Raw genomic sequence first — 21289 nt, 5'->3', positions numbered from 1 at the left:
CAAGGAATGCAGGCAGGAGAATAAGAAAGTTAAGGTGTTTTGAAGGAGTAAGGTAGGGACTTGGAAGGACAAACACCTGAGAAAGGCAGAATCAAATTAGGCACAATGACACATTAGGAGGTGTGCCACTTGGTGACGAAGTACAGTTAATAAACATGATATACCAGCTATAATCGAGACTCAATTACTTCAAAACTTAATCCAATAACAGTTGATCAGACACATTGCTGTTGAGCTTTAGTATTGTCAAATGGAGAAGCTTAGTCTTAACATCTGGGAATCTGAAATTGAAATTTGAGAAAAGATCTGCTGATAAAAGCAAAGAGAGCTATAGTCACGAAATGGGCAGCGGAGAAGTAACTTTAAACTTTCAGTTAACCTGTAGGGACAATCAGAATTAAATCACTATTAGAACTCGGGAATTCAAACAATGAAAGAAATAAGATTAGGAATGAAAAGGGAAAGAATTGTAGTGAATGACTAAGCAAAGAGTTGCACTGCTGAGAAGCCCCTAGGGGAACTGCCAGACCAGCTGCCATCTTTCTTTGTTATACTATTACGAACTCATTTAATGCAATGAGTCTGGCAGTTGGGGGCTGTGACAATATCAACGGAGAATGATGCAAGTAACACACTATCTCTATTGAGTGTCAAGTTAGAGGGAGCCTGCTCAGGGTCTTGATAACCAGCTACTGCAATTGTAGAACTCAGCAATAAAAATAGGTAGGAGAAAACACAAGATTATGGTTCAAATTATGAAGCCAAATTTACTTCCTCTTGTGAAAATTCAGTTATATGGAAAGAGAGCTGAGGAATTTGACCCCGATTTTGTGTTAAGGAACAAGCTAACCACATTCACTCCTTATTTTGCTTATCCTTGCCCACGCATATTTTGTGGGCTTTTGTAGTGCAATTTGTGGTTATCAGACAGCCAAAACATTGTGGAGCCCTCCAAAGGGTAACTTGGATTTCATTGCAACAGATTGAAGAGGCACACGGAATCTAAAGCAGAAGATGCAAGTTAAATTTAATGTTTTGTTCAGTGGCCCAGATTTTGCATTGAGGATTCTGGTGATACTACATGTGCTTTTTGTTATTATGTGTAAATCAGTCAGCAGTCTCCAATGTATGCACATATGGTTAAACAGGGAAGCCTGGAAATGCTGTTCTTGTCCTGCTCCTCCAGAAGCTTTGCAATATATCACCAAGAAATTCAACAAAAAAAGACATAAAGTTGTTTAATTACTCATTAATTACCCACTAAATGTGCCTGAGAAAGTTGAGGTTTGTCTAGTCACGTGTAAGTGAAATTTTAATAATGTTGGAAGTCATAACTACTTCCAAACAAGGCACTGAAAGTGCCGTTTACAAATGCGGAGTTTTATTCCTTCAGATTTTAATTATTGATGGAGATTTTATAAAAATGTTTTTTCAAGCTTTACTTCCTGTTTTTATCTCTCCTGCTCAATTTCACCTTTCTTTCTCTTGCTTTGTTGCCTTTTACACACGATTTTATATTGAATTAAATATTCTGATATACATTTTCAGGTTAGAGTTTGCCACAACAAGGACTCTTCAGTCTGATTGGTTAAAGAGATAAGCTATTGCCTGCCTTGTTCACATATGGCTCAGATAGATATAAGTTGGAGAAATAAGGAGGTAGTCAGGACAGGTCACCGAGAGTCAGTTGGGGTGTCAAAAGTTTCAGTTGCGTAGTTACCCAATAATTAGATTAGAATTTTCCTGTGTAACATTTCCTGAATAATTATCCTGATCAATGAGTTAGAACCATCTCAAGTCTCTGATTCTTAATTCAGAGTTGGAGACTTATTCAGAGAATCCTGGGGAACAGAGATTTGTCCACCAGAAGTTCAAATTTATCAGGAAATTCGGACACCACCATTGAAGCAACATACCAAAATGGGTTTCTAATTTTTAGTGTGGCTATGCCGTAGAGCTTGTTTGACAGTAGTTCAGGTCGTTAAGATTTCAGTAACGTGAATGGACAAATTTTCTGCTGTATTTTAGCAGGTAAATAATGCAATTCGAAGCCCATCGTGTGTTTGTGTAGTGAAGCTTGTAGAGGAGCAGGGCAAGTTGGATGCAGCTTCTTGATTTTTACATTTAACTCTACATTTAAGCTGAGGACATTATAAATTACTATCTGATTTACTCTGTCAGCGCTGATATCCCCACCGTTATTCTTATTGCAAAATTCAGACCAATGAAATCCATGACTTTCAGCCAGATTTAAGCTACCACCCGTAATGGGTGTTGCAATTGGTGCTAGTTCCTGAAAGCTATATGCCCAGATTTTCTGATCTCCAGATCATCAGAGACGGGATATACTCTCTAAGATGTACCAATGCAGTGGTGCTGTCCGAATTTCCTGATAAGTTTGAACTTCTGGTTGACAAATTTCTATTCCCCAGGATTCTCTGAATAAGTCTTCAACTCTGAATTAAGAATCAGAGACTTTAGATGGTTCTGACTCATTTATCAGGATAACTATCCAGGAAATGTTACACAGAATAATTCTAATCTAATTATTGGGTAACTACGCAACTGAAACTTTTGACACTCCAACTGACTCTGACCTGGCCTGACTACCTCCTTATTTCTCCAACTCCTCTCCTTGATTTGACTAGGCTGGCTTCCGCCACTCAAATCTACCCCTTGATCCCCTGACTTCCCCTCCCAAGCTGACTTTACCATCATATCCAACTGTTATCCTAGCCCCTTATCCATTTCCCTCATCCACCCTACCCACCATAGCACTTACCTCACTGTTCCTAAAACATCATGCACCTACATATCCATTCATGAACGTTGGGGCATTTAACCATTTACTTACCACAATACATCTGTGCGGTAAAAAGGGCTGTGGTTTCTGATGTGGATTCTAGTTTTCAACTTTGTTGGAAATTTTCATTTCAGTGAAATTGTGACTGGAGACTGCTACAAGTAACTGATCACCCCGATTCACAATCTCAAATTACAGGGAATATGTTCAAGCTGCTGATGACCATGACTGAATCTGCAATTGTACAGTTGAATGTGCACGTAGTGAATTCTGTATGTGAACCAAATCACCTCTTCTCGTACTTGAATTTATTTAAAATTCCCATCTTGTATTTTAAAATGACTTACTATTGTAGTGTAATAATTACAGCATCTATGGGTTGAGGTTTTTGAAATTGTGCAACTCCCAATACAGATAAGCATTTTGACAAGTAAAGCCATTGATTAAAACTGCAAGGCTACTTTTGTTTTACAATTGAATAACATGGCAATAGTGTCTGCAGTAGCAATGTGTTTGAATAATCTGACAAGTTTTGATCAGTTGTGTTTGAATATCTTTCATAAATCACAGATCCTAAAAATCATCCTTTTATGCAATTGTATTGAAAATTCAGTTATTCGACAATTTTTTTTCTTTCCCTATAGGATTCAAGCATTAATGAACAAATTAGCTGGTGGTGGAGACCATGCCAGGAATTGTGATATTCAGGCGGCGCTGGTCAGTGGGAAGCGATGACTTGGTGCTGCCAGGAATCTTCCTCTTTCTTATTCATACTACCTGGTAAGGGTTGATTTTCAAATAGGATGAAGGTGTTCTGCCTCTATTATTTTGACTTTGACGTTTGACATATTTTGTGGACTGGGAACTGAGATGAAAGCTGATAGTTAATTAGAACCTGGTGGAAATGATCTGAACACGCCTGGTAGGCAAAATAATTTTAAGCATATATAAAATTTTAAAAAACTGAATCTCTCTGAAAAGCACCTGCCCTCCTTGTGAGATTATGGGTTTTACTGCACTGAGATGGAGAATGCTGAGCTATATTCATTGCCTTGATTGGCAGTGCAGTTTTAAGTATGTTCAGTGTTCTAAAGCTATCAAAAATCAATTGCTCGAAAGTCTATTAATGAGGGAAAAGTAAGATATCTTACTTAAATGTGCTGATAATGAAGTGCATCACATTCAATGAATTGGAAGTGCAGTGGCCTATTGTGGACAAAAGTATCTCAATTTTTGCACACAGTGATAAACTGAATAACCAGTTAGTTTATATTTGGCAATATTGATTGAAGAAAGAATGTTGGTTAAGGTGGCAAGTGACTTTCCTGCTCTTTTTCCAATAATAAATAACTATTGGTGTATTTTATAAGCAGTATAAGCAGATAGCAGATTTGGCTCACTATGGTGCTGGAATATCATCATAAAATTATATGCCGAATTGACTTATAGATGACAGTACTACCAGATGAGCTAAGTTAACATGTTACTCTCAGGTGGAGGGTTAACTTGCACAGCACTATTTCATCTCTCACCAGCTGTCCATAAACATAAACAATTTTTTTCCCCGTCTTTTCCCAACACCTCAATCAAATTTTCTATTAATAATCCCACAGCAAATTTACGATGGATGAACTCAAAAGAGTTACTTTCTTTGTGTGCACTCAGAATGTAGGAGTAGGGTGGCAGTGTTTCTTCCACACTCAGAAGTAAAGAGAGGAATAGACAAAAGATAGATTTATAAAGACCACTGAGAAAGTAAATATCGTTTTGTGTGGGTTTCAGAGTCCAGAATCAAAGTATAATGAGGTATTCTTTTAGGAAGGTCAGTGAGCTGAAAACCGATGCTGGATTTTGCCAGTTGTGTTGACTTTATACAACAAGATAGCCATGCAGAGATGAATCAGTCTTATAGGCAATGGTACAAAATTTTCAGTAGAAACTGTGTCGATTGGACCAGATGTCCAACCTAGGCCAGAGCTCCTTGTCTGTGACTACTGATCTGATTATTAAAAAAGAAGGTTGTGACTTTCCAGTTCAGAAAAGCAATATCACTGGTTTCAGAAGCTAGAGACTTATGTTAGATGACTCTTAACTATCTACATTGTCTTTGACAAAGGATGTGTTCTGGAGATAATTAAATATCTCTGCCATTAGGAATGGAAAAGAAGGTTGCAGCTTCCTTTATCATTGCAGATAAACAGACTTCTGTTGGCCAGCTTGTGTTATTTTCATATGAAAATGAAGATGGCTTTTGTATATCTCTCTTTGAATTAACTCTGGGCACTGATACATGCAGGAAGTTGGAGGGCTGTTGGGGGATGGGAGTCTCAGAACCATGGCAGGGATAGGGAATCAAAGGGTTATAGGTGGGAGAATCAGAGGGCTGTGGGGTGGAGTGAGGGAATTGGGCAAGGGAGAGGGGTGGGGAATTTGAGGGCGGTGGTCGTGAAGAGTTGTGGTGTTGTAGGCGGGGGACCTGGGCCATTATCTCTGTTCCTCTGACCATAGATTTTACCAGACCAATGAGGTATTTCTTGCATTTTCTGCCTTTATTTCAGGTTTCCACAGTATTTTGCTTTTGGAGCACTGCGCAGTGTGTTGGGAATAATTAGGCGCCTTAGCCTCAGTCATGTTTCTGCGTATTTTCTACTGGCACTTGTGTGCAGAATTTGGGTAGGAGCTAAAGCAGGAGAAACACTTTTCTAGATTCCCATTAATTCTAACTGTCAACAATATTTTTAAATAATTCTCAGTTTACCCAAACCTTCAACTTTTTCTTAAGTTTTCTGCCAACACCAACTATTTCCTAGCAATGCACAGATTGACTTTAATAGAAGTGTTTCATCATTTTAAATGCCTCCATTAGATGGCCCCTCAATCTTTGAATTGGAAGGGAATACTTGCTGAGAATATGAACCATGTCATCACAATTTAATCTTTTAAACCCTGCAATCTCTGCTCCACCAACACCAATGCCACCCCTTAGTATTCTGGCTCCATTGAAGGAATTTATTAAACAAATGATTGTTTTTTGTATTTGTGCAACAGCCATTCATGGATCCTCAAAACTCTTTGTATTCCCGTAATAACATACCATATAGATACCATAGTGTCTCACGATTAGGGAAGTATTCTGGTTCATGTTTCTTTGATCCACATTGAATAACCTCACGCTTCTTTGCATTGAATTTAATTTATCACAGTTTTGCCCACTCACTGAATCTGCCTATCTCATTCTGTAGCTTCCTGCTTCAATCTGCATTACTTACTTGATGTCACCTGTAAACTTGTTTATATGCCACATCATTCCTTCATCCAAGTCATTGATGTATATGACAAAAATTTCAAACCTTAGTACAGAACCCTGGTGAACACCACATGTCATATCCTCCTAATCATGATGCATTCATTCCCTTTGTTCCTATTTTGTTTGTTACCTTCCAGTCAGTTATTAACTTGTCATTAAGAAACACCTCTTTTGCAGTCTGTGAGGCCGCACCCAAGTTCACCAATGCACTTGATTCCTTTATGCTCCTTGTATCCCTTTCAGTTTGGAAGACAAAATGGTTTGTGATGCAAACTTCTGTGGGCCTTGTGGCACACTCAATTTGTATTGACTAATTTGATGAAGTATTTTAAATGGTGATTTTCTAAATATAATTTTCCTCAGCAAAGTTCAAGGATTCTGCTGGTACTGAGGAAACATGATTTGTTCAGCAGCAGTGAAACTGAGTTTAATAATCTGTTAAGATTTGGATTAATTATATAGCATAGAATCCAGTGACAAATGATATATTGATGGTGGTGTAAGTTCAACATTTATAAGATTGTTACATTTTGGGACTGTTTCTTTAATGTAAGTCAAAGAGGAATGAAAGTCATGTGACTTGCTCTGAATCCTGCCTGACAACAAGCTTGAGCAGTTTGGTCGCTATGGGACACCAGGACCTAGTTTGACTTGCTGGAAAGAAGGTGCAAGATGTTTATTTCTGTCGGAAATTCTAAGGGAAGTTGTGCTGAATGTGGTTAGACTGTTTTCTTCAAATCTCAGAAGGAGGTGTTAAAAATATCAAATTTTATTAACTGCTTGTTTAGTTCTAAGATGGAATAGAGTTGAGGGTCTAATAGATAACCAATTCACAATGCTACTGAGATACAAGGCCCGTATGATTCACTTTGCTGTGGAAATTAAGTTTGGGAAGCCATTGTATTATTGAGTTACAGGGTTTCAAAGAGACCTTGAAACTCTCATCCACTAGTTAGCCTACAGTCATCTGAGAGACACGTAGTGCCAAATAGAGGCAGCTGGTCCTGCACCTGAAGAAGAGAAAGTGCTGACTCTGTTGTATTCTGTGCAAGGCATAGATAGGGATTTGCACTCAGATTGAAGAGTCTGAGTTTGAGAGGATTTAACAGAGATTGGAAGATTTACCTAGCATGGGCTAGGGGGAAGGAATCTCCAGTGTGACTCCCAACATGAATGTCAGTTCTGGGATTAGAAGTTTCCCGACTGGAAGAGAAAAAGCAAGACCCTGGGAACTGAAAGTAAACTAGAACTGGTTCCTGGGGAACAAAGTATAATGGTCATGAAGCAATGATTTTTCCTTGTGTTAAAATCTAAATCTGAAATTTCTTGTTTGTTGTTTCAACTATAGTGTAGAATAAACATTGAATAGTGTTTCAATAATGTTAATTTTAGTTTATGTGCAACACTGAAGGTCGTAAAACCTGAAATGATGTTATGTGATTCTTGCAGTCAGTCACTGGAAGTTTAACCTTTTAAAAGGTTATCGGTCTGTAGGGTATCATAAACAGTAGGCCAGTATTCTGGTTCATTTTTGAATATTTGTGTGCACTTTGTTATCCTACCAGTCTTCAAAGAAAAGATAATCAGAGATATTCCTCCTTCACCTGTGTGGAGTTTGCACATCCTCCTCATGTCTGCTTGGGTTCCCTCTGGGTGCTCCGGTTTCCTCCCAGAGTCCAAAGATGTGCGGGTTAGGTTGATTGGCCAGGCTAAAATTGCCCCTTAGCGTCCTGAGATGCGTAGGTTAGAGGGATTAGTGGGTAAAATATGTAGGGATATGGGGGTAGGGCCTGGGTGGGATTGTGGTTGGTGTGGACTCAATGGGCCAAAATGGCCTCTTTCTATACTGTAGGGTTTCTGTGATTTCAATGATCTTATAATGGGTGCCAGAGCTGGGGCAATCCTAAATTCTGCAGCAGGATTATATGTTAAATGAGCCAATGCTCCTGTCTCTAAAAAGCACAAAGTGATGGATTCTGCTGGCATCTGTGGAGACAAGAATAGCACTAGTAACAAGTATGAAGTTTTTTTTTGCAGCTGAGTTCGGTAGGGTTATAAGTGTCACAATGGTGATTAGGCACGTAGACTTTCCACCATAAACCTCACTTTTGACCAATGTTGTGTTGTACTTTTGCATAGATTCTCCTGTGCTTTGCGCTCCCCACCCTGGCGTGCCCCCTCCCCTGCACGTGCCCACCCCTACCCCCCACCCGCCCTCAGCCCACTTCCCCTGCATCTGTCCCCCGTGCATGGGCCACCTCCCCTGCACATGCCCTACCCTCTCCGCACGTGTACATCTCGCCCGCCCACCCCCCCCCCCCCCCACACACACACGCACGCACGCACACACGCACGCACGCACACACACACGCACGCACACACACACGCACACACACTTGCGAGCACATTGTGTCACTCCTAACATGCACACTTGCGAGCACATTGTGTCACTCCTTTATTGGACCCTTTGTTACTCACGTTAGCACTAACCTTCCAGCTTCTATTGTGCGCATAATGGAAGTTCTGTTGACATCTGATCATCAAAATCATACACAGAACTAGCAAAGAATATGATATTTCAAATGCAAGGTTTTATATATCATGTAGAGGTTACTTTGTTAACAAATTGTTTAATATGACGAGAACTTTGTATTTCGTACTGTGACTATAGCTCGGTTAGTAGCTAGGAATGGATGTTCCAGAATGTGATAATGTCTGTTTACGGGGAAAATGCTATTCTTTTTTCTCTAGAATCATGCAGTAGGCTCCCCTTACAAGTTAATGGTTTGATTTTCTGATGATTGAGCTGCATAGATCTTAGCAGTCAGAAAATAGAGAGATGAATTGTGCTTTCATCTTTGGTTATACAGGCTTACCTGTTGCTCCAATGCTGTCGAATCCATCCTGCAATATAATAGCACAGGGCTTCCCAAACTGGGTCCGTGGGAGCCTTCCAGTGGGTCCATAACAAGACAGACACACTTGAAAAATGCTGCAGAGTTGCTTGTTTAATCAGAGGCTAGCTTATGTATGAGAATACCTGTTCCTAAAGTGGGTACTACTTCCAGCAGTTAATGTTAATGGACCACGGAAGGGTCGCTTGGCCTGGGCTTGTGAGGGGGCCATATAGCTAGTGAATGTATTTGTGAGTGTGTCTCTTCCTAATTCCTACAATATTTATAGATCTAGTTTGAAAAGGCCTGTTTATATTTGATTTCTGTGTTTGCGCATATTTTGCAGCAAAAAAGGGGCATCGACATTGGGAGAAGGCTTGGGGGTTCCCCAATGCTCTTGGGAGATCACCAGGGGTTTGTTTTAGAAACCCTGTGGTAGCAGATTAGCTTCTAAGAATCTTACAACTTGAGCTCATTCTGTAATGGAAAAGAAAGGACCTGCATTTGTGTGGCACCATTTAGGTCTTCAAATGTTCTGAAATTAAAGTAGTTTTGTCAACTTAGTGAACCTTTTGAGTTAATAGTTAACCGAGCTGATACTTGAAGATAAATAGACTGTTGGTAAGGAGCTGTGTAGGAAAATAGCACACCCATAATGTGTAAGGAGAAAGATGTAGGGGAATTAACACAACTCTTCACCAACCAATCTCACTGCTGCCAGGAGAGGTCGAGGAGGAAATCATCGGTTCGTCCCTGACTTGGAAGTGCCAAGTGAAACAGGAAGACTTCTGTAGTTCAATAACTCCACCATCTTTCCCAGTTTCCCCTGCATTACAATTTTAATAATTACAAGGACAAAAGCAGCAGCTCTGATGTTGCCTTAGGAACAGAAACTGTTTATGAAAGCATTACGCAGCTTGTAAGAAATTCATTGGCATGAATACGAATTAGTAAAGGGGGATGATTGTTTCCTGGTTCACATTTTTCTCAGGTCATCAAAAACATCTTGAAGTTACACCAGGATTTATATCAGGAAAGCTTTTTTACTTTTTTTAACAAAATGTGAAGGATTACCTGTTGGATGAATCATGGTGTCTGTTTTACAGCTTTCAATGCTCTCAATATGGTTTTTGTGGCCCACAGGTGCTAGCATGGGGGTCCAATTATAATAACATGTCAATACAGGTCGTCTAATGCAATTAAATGTTCCACAGCACTTCATTGGAGCACTGTAAAACATATATTAATACTTAGCCACATAAGGTGTTACTAGAATAGATAACCAAAAACTTCGCCCATGGATAGCTTTTAAAGGGACATCTTAAAGAAGGAGAGAATGGTAATGAGCTTTGGGGAAGAAATTCCAGACCTTGCCACCTAAGCAGCTTAAGACAAGGTCACCAAGATCGAAGTATTAAAATTGGAAATGAGCACAAGATCAAATTGGTGGAGCACAGTCATCCCAGAGGGTTGTAGGGCTGGTGGAGATTACAGTGGAGAATCAGGCCAAGCTCAAGAGCCTACTACCAAGTTATCACCAACACGTCTCCTGTTCCACCAGAGGTCCAAACATCCTAGACGTCCGCTACACAAAGATCAAACATGCCTACCGCTCTATCGCCCGCCCACACTTTGGCAAATCAGACCACAAGGCTGTGCTCCTGCTCCCAGCTTACAAGCAAAAGCTGAAGCAGGAGAATCCATCAAAGAGAATGGTACAACGTTGGTCTGACGAATTGGATGATCTCGCTATGGGGCTGCTTGGAGTCAGTGGACTGATCAGTATTTAAAAACTCTGACTAGCCTGAACAAGTACGCCACTGCAGTAACTGACTTTATGAGTAAATGTGTAGAAGACTACGTACTAAAGAAACAAAACAAATCCGTGTGTTCCCCAACCAGAAACCACAGATGAACAGGGATATCCACTGCTTGCTGAAGTTCAGGTTTAAGGCATTCAATTCAGGCAACACTGACCTATACAAGAAAGCCAGATATGATCTAAGAAGATCCATCAAAGGTGCCAAAAGGCAGTACCAGACCAACATAAGAGTCCCAGGCTAGCCGACTATGGCAAGGTCTGAAACACGTAACAAACTACAAGATGAAGGCATGTAAAATTGTGGGCTCCAACGCATTCTTCCCTGATGAGCTCGGTGCATTCTATGCCCATTTTGAGCAAGAGGTCAGCGAGAGCATGCTCTCTACCCTGGAAGTCCTGGATGAACCTGTATCTGGGGTCACCATTGCAGAAATCACAGCAGTTTCCTTGAAAGTCAACCCATGGAAAGCAATTGGCCCAGATGGGGTGCCTGGACGTGCGCTCAGATCCTGTGCAGATCAGCTGGCGGAGGTATTCACCGACATCTTCAACCTCTCTTTCCAACAATCTGAGGTCCCTATCTGCTTCAAGAAGACAACCATCATCCCGGTACCTAAGAAAAATCAAGCAACATGCCTGAATGACTATCAGCTGGTGGCTCTGACATCCATCATTATGAAGTCTTTGAAAGATTAGTCATGGCATGAATCAATTCCAGCCTCCCAGACTACCTGGATCCACTACGGTTTGCCTACTGCCGCAACAGGTCCACAGCAGATGCCATTTCCCTGGCCTTGCACTCAACCCTGGAACAACTAGATAACGAGACTCCTATTTATTGACTACAGCTCAGCCTTCAACCCTGTTATTCCCACGAAATTCAAATCCAAACTCTGTGTCCTGGGCCCCGCCACCTCCCTCTGCGACTGGATCCTGAACGTCCTAACTCAGACCACAATCAGTAAGGATAGGCAACAACACCACCTCCACGATAATCCTCAACACCAGTGCCCCACAAGGCTGTGTTCTCAGCCCTTGACTATACTCCTTATGCATCTATGACTGTGGCCAAATAACCCTCCAATTTGACACCACCGTAGTGGGTTGGATCTTAAATAATGACGAGACAGAGTACAGGAATGAGATGGGGAATCTGGTGAACTGATATAGCAACAATAATCTCTCCCTTACTGTCAACAAAACGAAAAAGATTATCATCAACTTCAGGAAGCATAAAGGAGAACATGCCCCTGTCTGCATCAATGGGAATGAAGTAGAAAAGGTCTAGAGCTTCAAGCTTTTACGTGTCCACATCACCAACAACCTGTCTTGGTCCTCCCATGCTGACACTATGTTTAAGAAAGCCCATCAATGCCTCTACTTTCTCAGAAGACTGAGTAAATTTGGCATGTCAGCTATGACTCTCACCAATTTTTACAGATACACTTAGAAAGCATTCTTTCTGGTTATATCACAGCTTGGTATGCTCCTGTTCTGCCCAAGACCGCATAAAACTACAAAAGATAGTGAATGTAGCCCAATCCATCACACAAACCAGCCTCCCGTCCATTGACTCAGTCTACATTTCCCGCTGCCCCGGCAAAGCAGCCAGCAGCATAATTAAGGACTCCACATGCCCTCGACATTCCCTCTTCCACCACGAAAAAGATACAAAAGTCTGAGGTCACATACCAGTCGACTCAAGAATAGCTTCTTCCCTGCTGCTGTCAGATTTTTGAATGCACTTACCTTGCATTAAATTGATCTTCCTCCACACGATAGCTATGGCTGTAACACTACATTCTTGTGTCTGTTATTTCCTTCTGTATGAATGGTATGTTTTGTCTATATAGCGTGCAAGAAACAATATTTTTCACTGTATGTTGATACATGTGATAATAAATCAAATCAAAAAAATGATAGAAAGGCTTGAGGCCACAGAACTGCTTGGAAAAATATGGTTGAGGAATTTTAAAATTGAGGCAATACTAGACCGGCGGTCAATTTAGTCAGTGAACACGAGCGTGGTGAGAAAACGAGACTTGATATCAATGCAGGCTGCAGAGTTTTGGATGAACTATGGGTAGAAAGAAGAGAGGTTAAACAGTAGAATATTGGACCACGTCAAAGTTAGAGGGATCAAACGAAATAGTCGAGTTTTAGCGACAGATGAGCTGGGACAGGGGTGGAAGTGATAGATGTTACAGAGCTGGAAGTGGGCAGTCTTGTTTTGAGAGCTGGCATTCTATCTTTAACATGCTTCCCAGATAATGATCAAATCCCATTGTTGGCATTGCTGTTTCTCTTCCCTTTCCCCATACCACATTTATGTCTTGTTCTCCTAAAATAACAACTCTGTTACTGGACATAGTTTCACAGAATCAGTTTGGCTTTGATAATTTACCCAAATGTGCATCCTTTGTGTGAAGCCAGACAATATGACTGGCCAGTTGATCATTGTGGGCATCACAACTGAACCAGGTCTTGCTTATCTATAGAATCCATGCATATTAAGACTTTCAGCAAGCTAGAGATCAGAAGCATAAACTCTAAATAGTAATTGCACTCAAAGTCAAGGGTGACTTAAACCAGTTGTGCTCCTGCCTGAGACCAGCTAAATCAGGAAAGATGGTGAAATTGAACTTGGTTCCTTTTATTTTGTAATTTTTTATGACAAATGTGAAGTGCTGTTATGAACTGATGCTGAGATAGTTCTAGACTACTTTTCAAGATAAAGTCACTGCAGAAGACTTGTGAATTTCACTGTTTTTGGTTTGTTTTGATTTTTCATCCTCACACCATTGAACTCAATAATGCTTCCACAACAATAGCTCAAATATCATGTGCACAAAACACTACTTTTAATTGAGCAACAAATAAAGCCTCATGTTCAATCTGGTTGTAGATCACAATCCATAAATCCTTAAGCAACATTCTCTAAATAGGAGCATTACCACAACAAGAACTGCATCATTTTGTGGAGAAAATCAGGGTAACTGCGATGGTCAAAAAATTGCAATGTTGCTGGTGTACCTTGCAGCCTGAGAACAATTTAACATTTTTTTCTTATTTCAGAATATTTTGAATAGGAATACTTATGGCAGCTGGAATGTTATCCATTTGATTTTAATATGAACATATGAATTAGGAACAGGAGGAGTAGGCCTTTTAAACCTGCTCCGCCATTCACTGTTGGCTGATCTGATTCTGGCCTCAACTTCACATTCTGCCTACCCCTGAAAAATCTGGGCATTGTGGTCACCAGGTTATCTAAAAATCACAGTGGAAATAAGGGAGTGCTTCCATTTATGCGTTGTCAAATCACTTTGCATCAGTAGTTTTGCTTTTGAGAGCAGCAATGTTATGAAGGCAAACTGGGTAGCGACCCTTGACAGCCACATCCCAGAGATAGCAGTGGGATCTTTTTTTAGGTGGTATTGGTCAAGTGCAGAATGTTGATGAAGACAGTGGAAGAACTCTCTCCTTCTCTTTGAAAAGCATCCATTGAGACCAAGACCTGTTCCTGGTTTGTCCCATCAAAGTTAGATGGGGTGGCAGTAGAGCACTATGCTTGATTGCAGTGACCCTGGCTGAGGGAAGATGATAGTAATTGGGGTTCTTGCAGCAGTTGACAAACAGCAAAACTGTCCTGTATCTCACATGTGGCAGAATCTGAATATTGTACATTGGACTTATTAACATCTCAGAACCCATCGAACTGGAGTGAAAACAAGTCATCCTTGTTCTGAAGGAGTTGCTGAAGAAAGAAAGAGACAGACTGGATAAATGAATCTTGAGAATGCAAGTGAGAGAGAACGGGATTAGACTTATATTTCATGTGTTCTGCACTTCCACAACTTACTTCTCTCATTGTCAAGGCTCACGTGAATGATAATCACTTAAGATACTGCAGGGTAACTACGAATCCTGGAACTATATTCCAATGACGGAATGAAATCTACAAGAGAGGAGGTTCAGTTAAAAATTGGATGAATAAAAATAAAATGCACTGATTATGCAAGATGGCGAGTTAATTAGAACTTACACCTGGCATCACTCATTCTCTTGGCTCACAAATGAGCAATTTGTATGGGGTACCATTGGATTGCTGACACCTGTGGATCAATACACCATGATAAATCATTGTCTTTAAAAATGATAAGAAAATGCAAAATAAAACTCCTGTTGGCATTCTATTACTAAAGAAATAATATAAACTTAATTGTATCAGTTAGATTATTTCTTTGATGGTAATTCAACTTCTCCAAACTATATACAGTTAACCAGTTTGATCAGTATTAACTAAGTACATGAATGCTAAATGAATGCACATTTTCTATTATTCAGTGGAAGCCTCTTCTCACCATGAAAACATCATTCACTGGCATAAATCCCACACCATATCTTTTAGATCGGAGAGAGAATGACTCTGTAATAAACTATATGAGGCCTGGCTAAGTAAATAATGTAACAAATCATATTAAGAACATAAGAACATAAGAAATAGGAGCAGGAGTAGGCCATCTAGCCCTTCGAGCCTGCCCCGCCATTCAATAAGATCATGGCTGATCTGTTGTGGCTCAGTTCCACTTTCCCGCCCTCTCCCCATAACCCTTAATCCCCTCTCTTATCAAGAACCCATCAACCCGCTTCTTAAAAATATTTAGCGAGGCAGCCTCCACCACTTCAACGGGCAGAGAATTCCAGAGATTCACCACCCTTTGAGTGAAGAAGTTCCTCCTCAACTCCGTTCTAAACCGCCTCCCCTTTATCTTGAGGCTGTGCCCCCTAGTCCTACTGTCTTTTTTGAGCGGGAAGAGTCTCTCCACCTCTATCCTATCCATCCCATTCATCATCTTATACGTCTCAATGAGATCTCCCCTCATTCTTCTAAACTCTAACGAGTACAAGCCTAGTTTATTCAGCCTCTCCTCATAGCTCAATCCCCTCAACTCCGGTATCAGCCTAGTAAACCTCCTCTGCACTCCCTCCAGGGCCAAAATATCCTTGCGCAGGTGCGGCGCCCAAAACTGCACACAGTACTCCAGCTATATTGCAGAACATTTAGAAGATAATGTTACATTTATTCTTGGTGGATAGTGCATATTTTAAGAAAGGAGTAATTGATATATGGACATACTTAATTTGTGGGTACGTTCAAATCCATCCCAGGACTTGTATAAAATTACATTCACAACATTCTTCACAACCATTTGTCAATTTTGACCAAGGGGTCAAGTAGAATGTAACACATTGTGAGGACTACACTAAGTTTACGCAATGTACAAAAATAGCCAGTGAGACTTATGCTGTAAAGATAGAAAAATCTTCATTTGAGTAGTACAATATGAGTTTTGAAATTTTTGCAGTACATCATAATCAATGTTTCAAAGGTTCTTTTATAATTTTTTTTAGTACATTGTAGTAATTGTTGCCAAATTCAGGGACCATTTTGTATCTGCAGAATTCACCATCAGTTATGGGAATGATCAGTTAACCAGTTAACTTGTTTTTCATTGCACTGGTTGAGGAAGTAATGTCAGTGTAATGAGGGAACACGCTGCCATTTAAATTATTGATAGAATCTTTCACATATCAGAGAGGACATTGATTTAGCATCTTTTCTGAAGCTTGGGACTTCCCAATAATACAGTGAGTAATCCATCAGTTTTTTTTACTTAGCAAATACAAATTCCAAAAGCCAAGTGATAGTTTCCTCCTTTGCTGAGTTTAAGGTTATTAATCCGCCACTTAGTCTAGAGCAGGGACAATGTGCAGCATTGTTTGTGTCTTTCAACAGTGCATAGTGGGTTTATACTGAGGCTGCAGTGTGGAGATTGGCTATGTGGGTGCTCTGGCCTTTCCTGAACTGTTTAACAAGGCCGACTCTCGCTGTGGTAGTTCAGAGTTCACTGAGGAACCCTCAGTTCTATATTAGAATCTTCAATGTTAGAGTCAGCCAATCAATGCATATGCACTGTCAACATTCAGCATTTCTTAACATGTTAAAAGCTGATGATCGATTTTTGAACTCAGGGCCGATTGAAAAACTGCATTTTTCCACCAGGATTGAAGGTGGATAACGAACTAGTAAAGATCAATGAGACGGTGCAACTGCAAGTTTGAAACCAGTCAGTGATTCTGTGCAAACTTGAGATGGAAATGTTTCAAAACCAGGTGTAGAATCGTAGAATCCTATAGTGCAGAAGAAGGCCATTTGACCCATTGAGTCGGCACCGACCACAATCATACCCGGGCCCTGTCCCCATAACCCCATGCACTTGCCCTGCTTGTCCCCCTGACACTAAAGGTCAATTTAGTAATGCAAATCCACCTAACCTGCCCATCTTTGCAATGTGGGAGGAAACCGGACTACCCAGAGGAAATTCACACAGACACGGGGAGAATGTGCAAACTCCACATAGACTGCCCAAGCCAGGAATTGAACCAGGGTCCTTGACCCTGTGAGGCAGCAGTGCTAACCATTGTGCCACTGTGCTGCCCTCGTGTCGTTACAGGGAAAATTTAGTGAGCATTTCATTGTCTGCAGTGAAGTTATATATCATAAATAAGCAGCTATAATATACAGCTTGTAAATAAGAACACAAGAAACAGGAGTGGGAAATCATTCCTTTGTGCTTGCCCTGCTGTTTCACCAAGATCATGGCTGATTTTCTACCTCAACTTCATCTTCCTGCACTATCCCTCCAGCTCTATTCTCTTAGTACCTGAGTATCTGTTGACTTCTGTAATGCCCTAACAGTGTAAAGAAATGTGAGTTTTAAACAAAAGGATGTAGTTTGCATATGTAGATTCAAAGTAACACACAAAAGGTTTATTGAAAGAGATGTTCTCTGCACGTAACAGGAAATGAAACTAAGGCAGAAGCCTGTGAGGCACCCCAATGACATTATCAAATCATGTGATCAGCTCTTAAAGCAGTCATGTAGCTACTCAAATATATAATATCCCTTGTCCTTTACTTCTGTGGTCATGACACCAAGTTACATCGACTCTATACATATGATCAGTAACACTCTAGACACAGTACTATGCACCATTAATCATTACACAGTTGATAAGAAAGTCAATCAGGAGAATGTTTATTCCTCATTGGATGTATACTGTGATGTCAGCATACCTTTAAGAAAGTTTTTTTTAAAAAACATGATTTCTGCAGCTCACAGTTTCAGTGATATCATTGTTGCCAGCTTGGCTACCAGATGTCCTTTTATTGCTACTTCAATGAGTTTGTTTGCTTTTACTTTGGATTTTTTTTGTGACTCTTCATTGTTAGGAGAGGAAAGGAAAACTGGTTGGCAGATCAGGTGACAAGAAGGTTTTTTATTTTCAGTACTGAGCTGCAGGTTTGAGTTTTAGTTTCGAAGAGAGTGGACACTAGGCTGAAAGCAGTGCCTCTTCTCTCTCCCTGGTTTTGGGAAATTCTGCTGTTCAGCTGAAAACCTTCCTGGAGTAGAAAATCTGTTGTTGGGGGCTGGATCAACAGTTTCTCTGGTACTTTGGGAAGCTGTCTTATCTTCAGACTGTCCTGAGTCTCAAGAGCATTGGACTGCAGAATTCAACTACAGTCTTCAATCAAGTGAGCTTTAATCTGAGCTGTGTTAGACCTGTGAAAAAGGTATTTTGTTGTCCATGGGTTTTGGTTTTAATTGGAACACATTAGAGATATTCATTAAGGGTTATACACTACAGAGGTTGTTTTGTTTCTTATTTGTAATTTTACAAAAGTTCTTGCTAATTTTCTTACTATACATGTTGAATATGTTCTTAAATAAACTTTGTTTGATAAAAGCTCCTTAATGGATCACTTGAATCATACCTGAAGTGAAACATCACATGTGCATCATAACCAAATTCAAGATGCAAAACTTATGGTTTAGGTGGGCTTCATAAAACACTTTGGAGCTTCTGTCCTGACGCATAACAATTGTGGGCTCTCATGGGATTAAAATCTATATTTCTTAATTGATTTGGGATTATTGAACTCGAAGACAATGGGTGGTGAGCGTATTGATGTTTTCTTTTTGAGCGTTGTATTCAAGTTTAAATAGACATTCCTATTGTGCCTTGTGGAATAATGGCTGTTTCAAGGCTAAGTTGTTCCTGGGGGTGGAGGAAGTCACACAAGGTACATGATAAAAGGTGACTAAAACATTGCAGTTGATTGCCTGACAATGCACGGATGGGAGAGCTAATTGTGGTAATAGCTGAGCATTTAAAATTGCTAGAAACACGGTCAGAATCGTTGGAGATGGCAAAAATTCAATTGTAGATGAAACAGCTTAAACATGAAAAAGAACTAAAGCAGCTCGAATTTAAAATGAAGCAAAGAGAGAGGGTAGCAGAAGAAAAAGATTGAAACTACTTGAATTGCAGACAATGGAAAAAGGGAAAGAGAGAAAATTTGAACATCAAAAACTGACAATCAAAAATGAACGTCATTGAAAATGGGCGGAAGTAAAGAGAAAAGTACAGGCTGAGTATAGTCCTGAGAAGGAGCAAAAACTTCATAGGGATGTATTTAACTATGTCCGAACATTGCCGAAGTTTGTTGAGAAGGATATGGAAGCCTTTTTCATTTCATTTGAGATAGTGACTAAACAAATGAAATGGCCACAGTCCATGTGAGTATAACCAATCCAAACAAAGTTGGTAGGTAGAACTCATGAAGTGTTTGCATCACTATCAGAGGAGGTATCTGGAAGTATGAGAGGGTGAAAAAATCCATCTTAGGTGCATATGAACTAGTGCCAGAAGCCGACAGACAACGGTTTAGAAATTGAAGGAAAGAACCTGGTTGAACGTATATAGAATTTTGAAAGGATCAAACAGAGTACTTATGATAGGTAGTTAAGGGCTTTGAAAATAAACTGGATGTATGAAGCTCTTAGAGAAATTATTATTTTGGAAGAGTTTAAAAATTCACTTCCTGATGTAGTAAGAACTCATGTGGAAGAGCAGAGAGTTAAAACTGAGGTAAGTAGCAGAAATGGCAGATGATTCTGAATTAGTTCATAAATCAAAGTTTGGTTTCTGACATAAGTTTCAGCCTATGAGGGATAGAAACAGGGAAAAAGAGAAATTCTCAAGTGGTAAAGGAGATCTTGTGGGAGATAAGAAAGACAGTGTACCCTGGGTTAAAAAGGAAACACAGGAGGGTGGAAGAGGAATGAAAAGCCTCAGATGTTTTCACTGTAGTAATTTACTATAATGAAAATATCTGAGGCTTTTCATTCATGTAAAGTTGCAGTGTTGGTGGTTTAAGAAAAGCAATGGGAAGACTGATATGGTAAAACAGGATAAACCAGTGGGGTTTGTTAAAGTAGTAAAGGAAAGTCCATTTGAAGTGAAAGAAGTGCAAAAAAATGTACAGCTTGATCAGGAGTTGATTGATAAGAAGGTGCCATATCTCTCTAAAGAATTTACTTGTGTGGGTAAAGTTCACTCGTGTACCAGGAGGAATAGGTGAAGAAGTTAAAATTTTAAGAGATATGGGAAGCAAGTCAGTCTTTGATGGCAAGAGATGAGGAGTTATATAATTTGGGAGTGAGAAAAGATAGTAATTCGTGGAATTCAGGTGAGAAGAATCATGTTTCATTATATAAGGTGAGGTTGGAGAGTCCAGTAAAGAGTGGTGAAGTGATAATAGGAATAATAGAGAAATTATCCTGTCCAGGAATACAGTTCATCTTGGGTAACGATGTAGCTGGATCACAAGTGGGAATAATGCTTACTGTGGTTGAAAAGCCAGTGGGGAATCAAACAACTGAGTTGTTGAAGGACACATATCCTGGGATTTTTCCTGATTTTGTAGTAACAAGGTCACAATGCCACAGGTTAAGACAAGTGGAGAAATCAAAGAGTGAAGATGAGAAAGTTGAAGTTCAATTATCAGAAATGATTTTTGATCAGATGGTTGGAAAAAAACAAGAATAAGTGGAGGATGAGATGGATATTTTTAGTTCGAGAAAGTTGGCAGAGTTACAACAGAAAGATATAGAAATCAAACAGTTGTATCAGAAAGCAAACGCGTAAGAGGAATCTGAGTGTATACCAGAATGTTGTTATCTAAAAATGAGGTCTTAATGAAGAAATGGAGACCATTACACATTCGGATGGATGAACAGTGGACAGAAGTTCATTAAGTGTTGTTGCCTCTAGGGTATAGAAAAGAGGTGTTGTGAGTAGCACATAAGGTACCAGTAGGAAGTCATTTGGGAGTCAGGAAAACTGAAGCTAATATACAAAAATGTTTTAGAACATTTTAGAACATTAAAGCGCAGTACTGGCCCTTCGACCCTTGATGTTACGCCGACCTGTGAAACCGATCTAAAGCCCATCTAACCTACACTATTCCAATATCATCCATATGTTTATCCAATGACCATTTAAATGCCCTTAATGTTGGTGAATCCACTACTGTTGCAGGCAGGGCATTCCAC

At 40.0% G+C, this 21289-nt stretch overlaps 1 protein-coding gene across 8 annotated transcripts in view; it reads left to right on the top strand.

The window, feature by feature from the left end:
- Positions 1–21289, top strand: part of dagla (diacylglycerol lipase, alpha) — a 379214-nt gene that overhangs the window by 178412 nt on the left and 179513 nt on the right. For all 8 annotated transcript variants that reach the window (XM_080190329.1, XM_080190325.1, XM_080190324.1 and 5 more), the window contains one exon: positions 3448–3583. In XM_080190329.1, coding sequence (XP_080046455.1) covers positions 3489–3583 — 95 coding nt within the window. In that variant the 5' untranslated portion in view covers positions 3448–3488. The remainder of the gene's footprint in view (positions 1–3447; positions 3584–21289) is intronic.

The sequence above is a fragment of the Carcharhinus amblyrhynchos genome, chromosome 6, assembly GCF_965287045.1.
Source record: "Carcharhinus amblyrhynchos chromosome 6, sCarAmb.v2.hapA, whole genome shotgun sequence".
Taxonomy (NCBI): domain Eukaryota; kingdom Metazoa; phylum Chordata; class Chondrichthyes; order Carcharhiniformes; family Carcharhinidae; genus Carcharhinus; species Carcharhinus amblyrhynchos.
Note: the sequence above shows the minus strand (reverse complement) of the source record. Positions and strands in the feature narration are given on the sequence as shown.